Consider the following 14,845-nt stretch of genomic DNA (forward strand, 5'->3'; position numbering starts at 1 on the left):
GCCTCATGTGATTGAAATGCATGCTTTTATAAAAAGCTATTTTTCTCCGTTTTTTTGCCCAGGAATCGCCATTTTCATGAAACGTAGCCATTTTGTAATGCTGATTGCTGAAGAATGGAAAAAGATAGAAACAAGATTTTCTTTCTGCTGAAAGAAGAGAGTCCAAACTTTACTTTGGTCGGCTCCATGTATGTTTATATAGCATTAGTTTATATAGCATTAGAACCAAAATCCAGTAAAACACTGGGATCGAGGGGGTTGCTCCAGTGAAAATGGCTGGGATTGAATGAGTTAAGTGAATCATGTGTTTATTATTTTGTCGATTAATCGGACAAAAAAAATCTTTTTAAAATTTCTCTTTGTTCAAAAATAGGGCCATATTTTAAATTGACAGTGCAGAAAGTAAACATTTGCTAATTGAGTATTTTTTTTTTTCCAAATCCCAACCCAACCATTTTATAGGTCACGTAATAACCGTTTCGACATTTCTCTTTCAGGTACGTAAAGGTCAGGAAAGTACCATTCTGCAGATGGACTCCCCTTCAGCTGAGCTGCTGCCCATTATGGATGTGTCCGCAACAGACTTTGGCAACAGCAACCAAAAGTTTGGATTCCAAGTTGGACGCGTATGCTTCGCTAGCTGAACGACCAACCACCACCAATAGGAAAAATAATGTTTTTTTTTTTCTCAAGAAGACAACTGAACACTGCAAAACCAAAGGAAAGGCAGTTTTACCACTGCCCCCAGCAATATTTATTGTTATATTATGTTGTATATTATTTAAGACTTTCTTCAGAGCTCACGTTGGGAATTCCTTTGGCTTTACAACAAAGAAGAAGACATTCATCAGTTGCAACAAAGCACCAAAGGGAAAATAAGATGTGTTTATATGTTAGATTGTGTTGTTTTTTTGTTTGTTTTGTTTTCTTCTTCGCTCGGCTTCCACTCCAAATGGTCCTGCGCAAGGATGAAGTTATGAGCTACGTAATGTTGTCAAAGACCGGCACTGAGTCATTTCCTAGATACATTCATTTGCATGCCACCCGGTTACAATACCGACAATTGCATCGTTGCGTCAAACTATCCGAGCATATTCATTCTACACGAGTACTATTCTTCATTTTCTCTTTGCGGGAGTGATGAATCGTTCCGTTTCCCCGTCAAGCGCAGTTTGCTAAACGTGATTAGCATTTAGTAGGTAAACGTGGGCTCGACATAAAACAGACAGCGACTCTTTTGGTTTCCTGTTGCTTTAAGTGCTAATTCACCAATCTGTGTTTCCACATGTACTGTAATTGTGTCCTCACTGCGAAGACATTCCAGGGCAAGAATTAAGAGCAGGCCGATTAAAAAAAACAAAAAAAAAAACGGAGCATCTCCGCCATGCTCCTTTATACCAAGCGACATATCATGCAACTCATGTCACTTCAGAGCCTCACTCGCAGGCATTTGTTTCGCCGTTTTATTTATATGTTGAAATATGAACGTGTTATTTACTCTTTGCCGGTGCTGTTTTTTTATTATTATTTTTGCCTCTGTGGGCTGGATCACAGGATGAATTGGGGGGTGTGGGGGGGGGGTGCGCCTTCAGCAGAAAGAATCACCCTCTGAGGCAGGCCGGGGACGACTGCTGAAGGAGAAGGGGTTGCACATCTTCTGGCTGATTGTGCCAATTTCACAGGGCCGGCGGAGGTCGCTGAGGACATCTCAGTTCAGTGTGTGGTTTGTAGCTTGAAAGGGAAACTCCACTCTTGCATTGAAGTTGTCTTGTACTATTTGAGAAGTATGAAAACTGAGCTGAGGCGACACTAAAAGCAGGGCCCGACTGATCAATGGGTTGGCCGATTTAATCAGGTGATATTCGCGACAGCATTTTTGCCGATTTTTTTTTTAATCCCATTACAACATAGATAATCACATTCAAACGTCTCCCCCCCTCCCCAAAAAAATACTGGAGGTTAAATTAATATTACATTGTCAAATTACCTGCCTGTTTTTCATGCTTTTATAGTTGTAAGCATTACGAGACCAAAAACAAAGTTGTCGGAATCGGCAGCAACCTGGAAAAAAAATCCATATCGGTCGGGCCCAAATTAAGTGTGCCTACACTGAAAAAATTGTTTTTGTTGAATTTCCTCAATTTTATTTCGTTCATTGGTTGCATGATATAAACCCATCCGGATCCAGAGACGTTGTTTTTTTTCTGTTGAATATACAGAAAATTGAGCACAGTTTTTTTCACTGTATGCATCTCAGTTCAGCGTTACATCAGGTGAGCAATACATGTTAATGTCTTCAAATGAACAAATGGTGCTATATCATGTTTTGGGACGTCAAACTGTGCATTCAGCCTGGCTGATTGGAAATATACAGTACGTGTCCTATGGTCCTACTCTGTGTTACACCTCCTCTGTATTTTTTTAGGGTGATTTTCCATACTGTACAATTATTCATCAGATTTTGCAATGTTATCCTGAAGCGAACATAAATGTATTTGTCAGACAAACCGAAAAAAAAATCTAATAAATAAATGCCATGAATAAAGGCGGAGGGGAAAAGGCTGCATTTGAGTGATCGCCCGCTGACCTGCCAGACAGTTTCGCTCAACAATGACGACCAACCAGAGGACGTCTGCAGTCTTGTGCATCGCAACTACATTTATTTCAATTAGCCCGTTTCAGTGCTCCGGAGGGTCGCATTGGAGGGAGATGAAGAGAAAAGGTCATAAATGACAAAGCACGCTGCTCTGACTTGGTCGGTAGAACTCATGACACATTTTTAAAATCAGTAAATATACGATTTTAATCACATTTTCCCCTCTGAATTCCACCCATTCATCTTTCACTGGTCTACACATGCAGTAATTGCCCCCCTCACCCTCACACACCAATACATCCTCACTGTTTTATCTGCAGACACAGCACACGCTCACTTTATAGAGGCTTTTCCCTTCATACACGGACTCTCACACATACACACAATAAATTAAGGCACTCAACCCCTTTGGCACACACTTCCAAAAACTAGAAAAGACAAAAAAAAAAAAAAACATTATCCTGTGCTCCTTCGAACTATTTTAACCAGACCAAGTTCGGCAAAAGCAAAGTCCATATTACTCTACATTATATCCTGGTGTCAAGCAACTAGGTTGAAGTGAGGTTAGGAGCTTCATTTAGTCAACACAGCCTTGCCCAGCAGAAAAAATGTGTGGGGGGGGGGGGGGGGGGGCACGGTTTGCTAGCATATTGTGGCATCCGTCGGCAATTGCAAAACATTTTCGGGCGGGCGTCATTTAACACTGTAAGCACCCTGTAACCTGAGAACATGATAAGCTGTCCCTGAAAGGGTTAATCATGGTTTTTCGCTTTTCACGGCAGCGGGTTCGTTGTACATCTGGACTGTGACGCACTATCCAGTGAGTTCGAAAATATCTGGTTCGATATGAGCAGATCATAGTGCCTCAAACACTTCAAAAATTCAACCTACTGTTTCAGTCAGCATTCACATCGCCAATAAACACAAAGGTGCCGCTTCGATCAGCAGGCGCTCTCGCCCAGCGCGCCATGGAACAGCTGAGCAGCCAACTGTCCCATTACTTTTGGTTAAAAAGTAGGAGGTACTTAAAAAAAAAAGTCATTCCTCCACCCTTCACCTGATTTGGATGAAAATGCCCTCAAATTAAAGCTGAAAGTCTGCAGTTAAAACACACTTTTGTTTGTTTCATTTCAAGTCCACCGTCGTGACCTTTAGAGCCAAAAAGATGACCATTGTGTCAATGTCCCTAATATGTATTGATCTGACTGTGCATTTTCTTGACCCACCCTCCCCACACACACATATTTGAACACCAAAATCAATTGCGAATTGCTGTCCGCTGCCGAAAAACTGGAGCAGTCTATATTTGGCGTTGCGGAGCTGCTGCTGCTGCTTTCAGGCAGACAACATAACTTAGCTGCTCTGTTGTCTCTGCAGCCTCTGTTCGCTCTCCGTCTCGCATCGAAGGCACGTTGGATTGAGCGCTTCAAACCGTCGATAGCCTCTTTCAGATGTGCATGATCATGATTCAGCTCCTGCCTCGCTTTCTTTCGTTGCCGCCTCGTGAGCAATGTGAACGTGAAAGATGGCAGATTAAAAACGGCGCATCAGGGCAAAGGGAACATGCTACTGAAAATGGCGTCGGCCAAGTTTGAAAGGACAAAAACAAAAATAAAACCCTTTCAAGGCACAAATTAGGAGTTCAACCATTGTAGGAATAAATTGTTCCTGCAATCACCCTCCTGTCCCCCCCCAAAAACATATCGTGTGTGTTTGTGGGTGAGGGACCGGTGAAATCTTTCATTTATTTGCACAATTTCGCCATTGCCCTGTGGTCACTTGTTTTTTGGTTTGTTTTTTTTCATATCGAACATGCTCATGCTGTGCATCATGCTTTTACTGGGGGAGAACGGCTTTACAAAGAGTGAAATGATGAAAATCAATTTCTTTCTCAGCCTCCATCCTAAACCCCAGCAGAGAAATAATGCCAATAAAAACTACCGTACACAAAAGCCAAGCATTTTTGGAAAAATAAAAACGAACAAAAACAACCCTGCTCTAAAAAAGAATTACAACCAACTGAAATCAGAACAAGCATTAAAACAAAATTAACTATGATGAAGAATCCAAAACCATTATTATAACCCCAATTTGCACATTCCTATTTTATATTTTTGTCCATTTGAAGCTCATGCGCTGAGTTTGAAAATAAGAAGTTTATCACCAGTTAAGTATTTTTTTCTCCCCTCTTATTTTTATGTAACTACTTAGATGACTGCTTTCAAAAGCGACTCTTACTTCAATCCAATTTTTCGCCGCTACTGACGAGCAGACTTTTATTTTCCACGCGGCTGACGTGTGTGTGCGAGTTCCCGTGCGTACTCAGCCACATGTCGATTATCCGGGAAAGGGAATCATTTAGACCAGCGAAGGGGACAGACAGCAAAGCTCTGTGTGACAGGAGCATGAAACCGCACTTTATCGCAAGCGCTTCCTCATTAAAAGGAAAAGGGGGCCTTGCTTCCGAGCTGGATCGGCTGTCTCAAAATCACATAGTGTGGGAGATATTAGAAAGAATATTGGAAGAGCAAGCGAGGGAAGAAGCTTGTGTGAATGAGTTAGGGCCAATTTAGACATGCATAGCTGTTGATAAATCCTGAGCGGGAAGGCCTAATGAAGAACGTTAGCACTCCTCCCGCACTTGATCAAACACCCCTCATGCACGCCCCTTCTTTCCTCTAATTTCCTCTCCCTCGCTTTTCTGTCCTTCTCAATGGCCGCACCAACGAAGGATCGATGCCCCACCCAACCATCCTGACCCCCAACTCGGTTCGGTTCCTGTGTCAGCGAATTGCTCATAAAGCCAGCAAAGCAGAGATAAACACGTGATAAATAAGGAAAATATTTTTTGAACAAAGACGGTGTCTTGTTTTTCTGTCTTTGCGCTCGCAAAGGCCAGTGAAACCGATAGTGGACAGTTATAAAGCAACCACGGCCACGATTGCACCAATAACAGCCCACTTAGAAAATAGGCTCTTGAGGGGACAAGGATGTAAAACACATTCATCATTCATCAAAAGGAGCTCATTATCATGGTGGAATCTGTTCAGATTTAGCCAAAGAAGCACACACAGATAAAGTACCTGTAAATCTTGTGATGCATCAGAAATGTATCAGGAATGAGAGTAATGTTTTAATACCACTTGGGATTGACTTGCCAGATACTTTCACTTGATGATGTGAATGATCCCTAATGGGGCTCTCAATATTTGGGCACTTTCCAAAACCAGTCCGTTAAATTCCCTAAGAGGAAAAATAAAACATGTCTTACCTGAAATTGTGTCTGCAAATAGTTTTCTGACATTCCTGTGGTGGACTCTTCTGATTTCCTGTAATTTAAAAACAACAGAAAATAGGTTAAGGGAGGAAAAACGAAACAGTTACAAATCGCTTACAGAGTAAAAATGAAGACAAAATAACAACAAGGTGCAATTGTCGTGCACCGCCAGAGGCTTGGAGCTAAAAGTCCTCACATTCAAGTACAAAACCCCAATTTTGGGGGGGGGGGGGGGGGCAGCCTGGGAAACCTCACTTTCCACCATTAATACCACATTATTTAAAAGAAGCAAAGTGTTATTCTTATCATGAGTTCATAATCGCTTAGGGGGGAAAAAAAACCCTCACATTCTTCTTCTCTATCCAGCTCGACGGTGAGCCGCTGACTGAGAAGTCTGACATTTCCATTTCCTCCGGCGACGCTCTGAAACGGGGGCCTTTAGTAAAACTGTCGTCTTTCCTCCTCCGTCTTCAAAGACGCATCAGACAATCACTTCTTGCCGACTCCCAAACGGGGCGCGTGTGCTGCGGCCGCCGAAGAAAGAGTGGCAAAGTGCTGATTGAATGCTTTTGTTTGCCGATCAAACCGCCATCCACTCTCGCGGCTTCAATCGGAATTCTATTAGGGCGGCGGGTACTTTCTTTATTTAAGCCTGTGTTAACGCCGTCGCATGTAGAACATGTCACGGCTAGGTTAACAAATGTATTCGTGGGAGAGGTGTTAACCGTGTGTCGTGGTATTTTAATGACAGAGAAGAGGTTTGAGGTGAACGCTTTGAGACGGGGGAGTTTGAGCGTCGCGACTCATGAATAGTGATTGAGTGAGTGGCCGACAGCTGCTCATTAAAGCCAGCCAGCACACAAAACAAACGAACACGCGCACCTGTTCAAATGTGCCTTCTTGCTCCTATTCGGCACCCGTACGTCAAGTTGCCTTCTCCCCCGCCGGATAGCGTTATTAGCACGGCGTGGCTAGCACCTGCGAAGACGACGCTCTCGCGAGATCACCTGCGAAGACGACGCCCCCGCGAGGAAGCTGACGCCGACGTCTTGGAAATGAACAGAAAAAGACGAAGCCTCTCCGCAGTGCAGTTACATTCTAGAAGATTTACGGGCCTTTTTTAATTTTTTGGACTGCCTCAACTTCACTGAGACAACCTTGAAATAAAGTTGCAGATACATATCGAGTGCGGCGTGACGTTAATAGTAAGGATATTTCGGTCGATTGTGCGTTTCCCAAACCGCCGCCCCCGATTAAAAATGAAGCTTTGCGCAATCAGGATTCTGACTTGGGGGGAACGATCTCCGATCAGATGATGAAACAATATATCCAATATAAACAACTTGTTTATATACAGCACAGTCGATCCCAACTATTCGTGGGGCACTGGGACCAGCCCGACCCACGAATAGCCAAAATGTGTGTATAATTGATGCCCACTGGAAGGCATTTAAAGAATAATAATAATTACACTAAAAATTCTCCCCACAATACTGATAAGCATTCAATACACAGAAAAAATGGGGACGGGGGAGGAGGGTTAAACCCCCAATAAATTAACCCATCCGTCCATCCTGTGCAAGATTCGCTCTTACGCGGGGGACTCAATAACCCAACTGGTACATTGATTAAGCCTCTGTAGCTGGAAGACATAAAAGTAATCAGAATTCTCTCTTTAAATAAATAAAAATACAGTCATGTACTGTGCATAGCATAGATTCGGCTCACTCGCTCGCTTTTACTGCTTCTCCTTCATAGCCTGGGAACCGCCTTTTTAATTACACTCAACCGCCAGCCGCTTCCATCACAGTTACCCCAGAAGCCTGAGAGACACACGAGAGAAGCTGTTTATATATTCTGAGCACATACATGGGCCGCATGTAAGGTACTTCAGACGGCTTGGTGCGAGTGGTGCGAGCCCACTCCCTGCCATCTCTACTTTCATATCGGATCCGCAATTAATAGTCTCTCCCACTCTCATTCACTGTGCCGCATCAATACTGCTCACAAGCCGAGAGCGAACAGCACGCCAACACCTCACGACATTTCTGTTCTTATTCTATTCTCGTGCCTCAAGCCCTCCATTGGCACATACAGGTGTGCTGGTCATGCATGACAACAACATGTCTCCATGGTAACAGAGGAGCTGGTAGCAAGAGGGGCGAGTTGTTTGGGCATGCCGCGGGTCTGACCATCAATCGATGCTTGATGCGGTCACTGCAGTGGGACAGCTTAACATGTTATCAGGTTACAGGGTGCATGAAAGGGTTCAACATTGTCTACAGTTGTGCTGGTGACCAATTTGGCCCTGGGTCAGATCATTTTAACTAACTCTGTTTGAAAATACAAAAAGGTGGGAGGTGAATTAGCATCCAGGAAAGTGTATGCTCAATCATCCACTGTAAAATTACTTTCACCCCCCCCCCCCCACACACACACACCCCTCTCAAAATGTAATCTGCTGTCATCATAAACTAAAACTCTTCCACTCACTATCACACATCTAATCAATAACATGCAGGGATGAAATCCATCACAAAATCAATTGATATATTTCATAATCACAGAGGGCGGTTTGTGGGGAATTTAGTATGTGTGTGTGGCCTGAAGTGACGTGGATAAATTTCCACACTCTGCTCCGTTCGTGTCGCTCCGTTGCCGCTACCTCTGTCCAGATAACTGGCCATCTGTCACACTTTTGGCCCTCAAATCACCGCGTATTGGCGAGGACCCGACTGCGGGGATCAGGGCTAAAAACAAATAAGAAGTTGGTGACCATGAACCGCTTGCCCACTGCTCCTGAACGCCAATGGGAGGCTCATATTTTGACAAATCATGAAACCGCATCTCTTCTGTAAGACGCCAGCTCTACCTTTCATGCCGTATTCTTGCAATATATTGTTGCATATGGCACATTCCATTAAATCGCTGCCATTCAGTCCACAGGAAATAAAATGTAAAACGAATTGTCCTTCCAAATCCTTTCTTCGCCAAAATAAGGACACAGTCCTTGATAGTGCAATACAACTAATATAAAGCAAAACCACTTACAATGGAAACTAAGAAGCAAATGAAAGAGTTTGGAGGTCGATACAGTTAAACAGTGGCGCTTCATTGTGAACACGCCATATGCCGCAAAAATCACGTCGCTCCCTCAAAATGTTCCGGGGTGGCACGCCATAAAAAGCCAAAAGAAAAATAAAACGACACAGAGTTGAAATTGCTGACACTACGCGTGATCAAACAAAACAAAACAAAAAAGTATATGGAAAGCTCCAGTCCACTTGCGACCCTAACAAAGAAAAGCAACGCGGCAAGTGGAATGCATAGTGGAAGCCAGTTTCAAACGTCGTCACTTCAACCTTTCCTGCCAGTCCAACCGTCCTGCCAGCAAGAAAGGGGGGGGGGGGGGGGGGGAACAGTCCAAGCAAATCAGACATTCAGTGAGTCACTGTTGTCTCAGGAGGCAGAAAAGGATATTAGCAGACAGGACAGGTCTTCAGATCTAATAAGGGGGACTTGAACAGAGGGACTAGACATATTGAAGTTGTTTTTATGCGGGGAATTCTGACCTGGTCTTACCTTGAGCCCAGCTTTTGCTCTTCTGCTTGTCCTTAACCCTTTCACGCACCCTGTTACCAGATAACATGATAAGCTGTCCGCTATAGGAACCGCTGTCCTTGAAAGGGTTCAAGGCTGTATGCTATAGAAAAGTGACTTTTGATCGTTTACATGCAAATAATTGGCTCCTTTTGTCGCTTTGGATTGTGAGCCTTTTGAAACATCTCGATACAAACGAACAATGGAGGTGAGTTGAAGAGTTACGTTTTGACAAAAGCAGTGCTGCGCCGCCAGTTTGAGGCACCTTAGTGTCGAGGAACAATGGTGAAGGGAGTCGGGGAGCTCCATTTTGACAAAAGTCGACATTTTATGACAATTTGGAGCATATACAGGCAATGCCAAACCTTTACAGGTTCATTTTTGTGTGATTTTATCCACATTCTTTTGTGATCTGTCTAATGTCCGCTCTGGGATGGTATTGAAATGATTGATGGGGGAAAAACACACTAAGAATCATCGTTTTTCATGTAGTCGAATAAGTGTCACTGAAAAAAGGGACAGAACTGTGCCACTGTCAATCTTATACCCTGCCAAGTAATTCCATCTGTTCACAAACTGAGAGGCACGTGTGCAGTCCATCTATAAGAAAAAGCCGGCGAACACATTAAATAACGGTTCGTGCGTCTTATGGCATGGTGCTACGATTCCTCTCTATATCAGGAACTCAAAATCTAGGGGGGGGTGGAGGCTTGGAATTGGACTGGGGGGGTAGTAATTTGCGTCGTCACGCAAAGACATGCTTGACTCCACGGAATAATTGCACTGCAGCTCTTGAAAGAGATGTTTTCCCTGCTAGCTAATGAAGGTTTTCCAGTGTGTGTCTTCACAGATCTGGTTGGGTGATGGTACATATACATACTGTACGTATCGTGAATAATGTATGCGAGAGTTCCATGCGGATACAAATACAAATACTGTATGAGTGTGATAAAAGGACGTGCGTAAACTTTTGATGGTGCCCGTTAAAAGTCAAGAAAATAAAACATGGATATGATATTCCGGATATAAATGGTGGTTCACATCACGGACATTTTGTGTGGAATTTTATAACATGGCTGACTTTTAACATCAATCAATACATTGAGTAAAGTGGAAGTAGTAGTAGGTACAGTGCATGGGTGTCGAATCAGAAAAGCTAGCCACCTTAGCTTAGCACGCTAAGTTCGTTAGCATTTTCGTGAACAGTGTAGTGTCCTTTTATGGATTACAGTATACAACTACTAACATTTTTGTAGAGTGTATATTTGGAGAGTTAATGTTCCTACGGTTTCTGATTTACTATCTGATTTATGATCTAAAGTTCCAATTAACGAAAGATAAAAACAGCACCAGTTCTCGATCCTTAGACTACAGCTGCTTTGGACACTCATAGTGTAATATTAGGCTTCTGGCTTTGACATCCATGAAACGAAGTTTGCTAAAGCTGTGTGACCAGTAGAGTGCTGACAAGAAACTTTATTTAGCACACAGAGCAGGGGCGGTTCTGGTTCAATTTCACTGAGGGGGCCGGGCTGGGGCCAGGGGTTTTGATGGGGGGGCACATTCAACCCAGGGCTAAAAAGACAGATTTGAAATCTTATTTGACTTTTTATTTCTTCAGACTTTGAAATTGTAGTCATAACATTACAGTGATGAGAAAAAAACTGTATTAGGAGGGCTAAAATGTCTGCAAGCGTAACAATACGTCTGTTGAGAATATTCAAGCCAGGGGATGATATGGTACCAGCCCGCCGGGGACAAACATTGCAAATACACTGAAGCTAGATGTTTTACATGCATATAATTATCCAAATTTTAAAAGGCAATGTCTTATATATTGATCCTGTTAAATAAAAATTAAAATAAAAAGGGAGACTAAAAAAGTTACACACAGACACACACACACAAACACACGCACACACACACACACACACACACACACACACACACGCGCGCGCACACACGCACACACACGCAAATAGCACTCGTGTCGTGGTAATATCCTTCTCTGCGGACTGCTTCTCATTTTCCCGCTCATTTTTAAATGGCGCAGCGCACTAAAGGGTCCGACTAGAATGTTAAATCACGCACTTTGGTTCCACCTTTCACATCGGCGATTTGGCACGACTGCGTAATCTGCGCTCGGAGGGGGGGCCACAGGGGGGGCCAGAATCGGTGCTACAGGGGCACTGGCCCCCGCTGGCCCCCCGAACCGCCACTGACACAGAGTCCAATTCGTGTCCTGTCGTGCCGCTTTGATTTCATGAGAATAATGCAAAAGCCGAACCTGGAAAATATTAGAGCCTTTTCGTCATAGGGCCTCACAAGAGAATCAGAAAAAACTAGCCACCTTAGCTTCACAGGCTAAGTTCGTTTGCATTTTGGTTAACAGTGTAGCATCCTTTTATGGATTATACAACGACTGTACATTACTTAAGTTGACCGAAACGCGAGCCTGTCGATTTTTGAGGGACTTAATTAACTTTTGGCTAACATTTTTGGAGAGTGTATAAATCAATACTACTAAGGTTTCTGATTTCCTCTGTCTAAAGTTCCAAATAAGGAAAGATAAAAATAGCCCCAGTTATCGATCCTTAGACTACAGTTGCTTTGGACACTCATAGCGTAATATTAGGTTTCTGGCTTTGACAAAGACTAAGCATCCATGAAACTAGGTTTGCTAAAGCAGTGTGAGCAGTAGAGTGGGGACAAGAAACTTTATTTTGCACACAGAGTCCAATTTGTGTCCTGTCGTGCCGCTTTGACTTCATGAGAATAATGCAAAAGCAGAACCTGGAAAATAAAAGAGCCTTTTCGTCCACTCGCACTAACGCCTGACAAGTGCTGAGTCGGCACTGCCTTCCGGCCAGGTCTGTGCTTACTCGCGAGTGCTGTTTGGGAGATATTGGTCGGCGCAGAGGCAAACGAGAGCATTTAATCATCCGCAGGAGGGCTACAAACTAAAAGGACAAATAATCTCTGGAGTGTTTTATGAATCGCCGTGCTTTTAAAAGGATTTATTCTGTAATTAAAGGCATCAGTGGCAGTCTTTAACTTCATAATGGGGTTGAATGTTTGCAGAGTGGGCTCCGCGGAGAAGCTGCTGTCGTCGCTATCTCCTAATGATGTAAAAATATATTTTTTATCCGGCTAGTCCTTATCTTTGGGAGCAGAAAAAAATGGAGATGTGATCCGAATGTGCACGGATAAACACGAGAACGTCAGACAACCACGAGATACCTACTGTTGACATTCTTAAACTATCTAATGCTTCAAAACTTTCTGCCTCCGCCCAAAAAAAAAAAATCATAGCAGCAGATGCATGACAAAAACATGAAGTCGGTGCAATTTTCAATGGAGCGGAAAGAAAATGTAAACAATACATTTCAGCTAGTCTCTCCCGCCTCGGGCGACGCGTACTTTAAATTCCTCGTCTTGCTCCCTTTGCGGCATTTTGAATTATGTTTTCATCCAATTAAAATGCAAACAAAGGCTCTACAATATAACTTGGGGCGCAGAATACTGCGTGTTCAGGGAGAGGCGAAAATAGAATAACTGCTTCGGCTTCATTCTCGACCAAAAACTGCTCACCAGAATAGCAGCGGACTTGCGATTGTATCACCAAACACGGCAACCTCAAACAATTGCGGCTCCCCGGCGCGGAAAATTGCAGAAGGCCGCAGGAAGGGTTGTAGAACACTAACTTTGGTGTCACCCGACTTTACCATGAGCCTCTCGAATGAGCATCGCCATGACAACTGAACACTCGCAACCTCTTGAGCCCCACTGATCAGCCGCCATCGTTTGCTCTTCATCGTTTGACAAATTTCAATGAAGACGTGTGAGGACAATGAATTCAATATGGTGCTGAATGTGTGATTTTTATTATTTTTTTAGATTAAAACATTTACGTTAATATATCAAATCTGATACTAGACTGACAAGTTTTGGGGGTCACAAGTAGTGCTTGTTTTTTTCAAGCCAAAATTGGAATTTTTCAAACACACAAATACAGAAAGGGAGAACACTCACAAGCGCCTACGGGATGTCAAAAATCAGAGGCGCAGCAGAGACTAACTTGCCATGCCACCGGTGTCACTCACTAGGCCACGCCCCCTTTGGAGGCGAAAATTGAAATGACATGTTGACCGGCGACACTCCCGCATTTGCTGGCACATCGGAAACGACGAACCGCAAAGTTTACCTAGCAACGGATGGATCACGGGCCCTTGTCTTCATATTATATGCATCGTGCTTATAAAAGTACTTCAAAAAAAAAAATCCCCCACCATTGTGTACGGTATGCCTGACGATTTGTATTGATAGCGAGTACAAATATCCCGATTCTACTTGTGTTTTACTGCTTGACATGTTTTGACAGGCAGTCTGTACATGCTGAATTGCCTCCCAAATTGTCGTCGTGCATACGCGCACGCATTTACCCATCAAACATTGACATGCAATCAAACAAGCAAGGCCTTGCAATGGAGACTTCAAGAGGAAGGATTCAACTGGAAAAAAAACCGAAACTGATTTCTGCAGACACACATGCAAAGCGACAGGGGACCAGGGGCCAGTAACGACCGTCCGTCTCGAAGGTTCGCGTCCTCCTTTTGTCTCGCCGCCTTTGGGCCGACTGGAGGACATTAAATAAAAAAAAAAAAAGACGATAACAAAATGGGTCATGTTTTCTTGTTTCGCGCTCACCTCGACATGCAGCCACTGTAACCGGGGGTGGGAGAGTGCGCGAGTACGGTGGCTCTCATGACTCAACGGGGCTTGTACGCAAGCCTCCACAGGCTTTATTATTGTCACACTCGCAGCTGATGATGTGAGAAGAGAAGACAGGCGGGAAAATGTAATAACAGTGCCCCTAAAAATGGCACGAGATGACGCGGCGCCTCCCGACAGCTTCGCTTCTTTTCAAGGAGCGGCAGGAGGTCGGAATAAAAAGAAGAAATACGTGGATGAAGTGGGTTTGGTAAACGGTAACTCAAATGGACTTTTACTTGGAGCGCTTTTTCTTCGCACTGTCACCTCACTGACCAACTGAGCATTCAGCATTTTGCTCAAGGACGCAGGGAATTGAACACCCAACCTTTGAGTCGGGAGACGACCGCTCTACCACTGAGCCACGCCGGTTTCTGCGTGTTGTGATAAAAGTGCCATTTAAAAAAATAGATTTACTCTGAAAGCTGCAACTTGCATTCCTACAAACCATTTGAGATTTTATATTTTTTATATTCACACAATACCGATTTTACCACACGTTGTAATTCATAGCGATGATGTTTCAGGAAAAAAAAACTCTCCCTGCTGCTGTACCGAACCCTTAATTATGAAATATCGTCAAATATACGACATGAATATAT

At 43.5% G+C, this 14,845-nt stretch overlaps 1 protein-coding gene across 3 annotated transcripts in view; it reads left to right on the forward strand.

Annotated features, from left to right (window-relative positions):
* The window catches only part of col5a3a (collagen, type V, alpha 3a), a 42,873-nt gene extending 40,327 nt beyond the window's left edge, over positions 1–2,546 (forward strand). For all 3 annotated transcript variants that reach the window (XM_086132535.1, XM_086132536.1, XM_086132537.1), the window contains one exon: positions 498–2,546. In XM_086132535.1, the coding sequence (XP_085988661.1) occupies positions 498–644 (147 nt within the window). In that variant the 3' untranslated portion in view covers positions 645–2,546. The remainder of the gene's footprint in view (positions 1–497) is intronic.
* The last annotated feature ends 12,299 nt before the right edge of the window (positions 2,547–14,845 follow it).

The sequence above is a fragment of the Hippocampus guttulatus genome, chromosome 16 (assembly GCF_054856545.1).
Source record: "Hippocampus guttulatus isolate MCC_2025c chromosome 16, RoL_Hgut_1.0, whole genome shotgun sequence".
NCBI lineage: Eukaryota > Metazoa > Chordata > Actinopteri > Syngnathiformes > Syngnathidae > Hippocampus > Hippocampus guttulatus.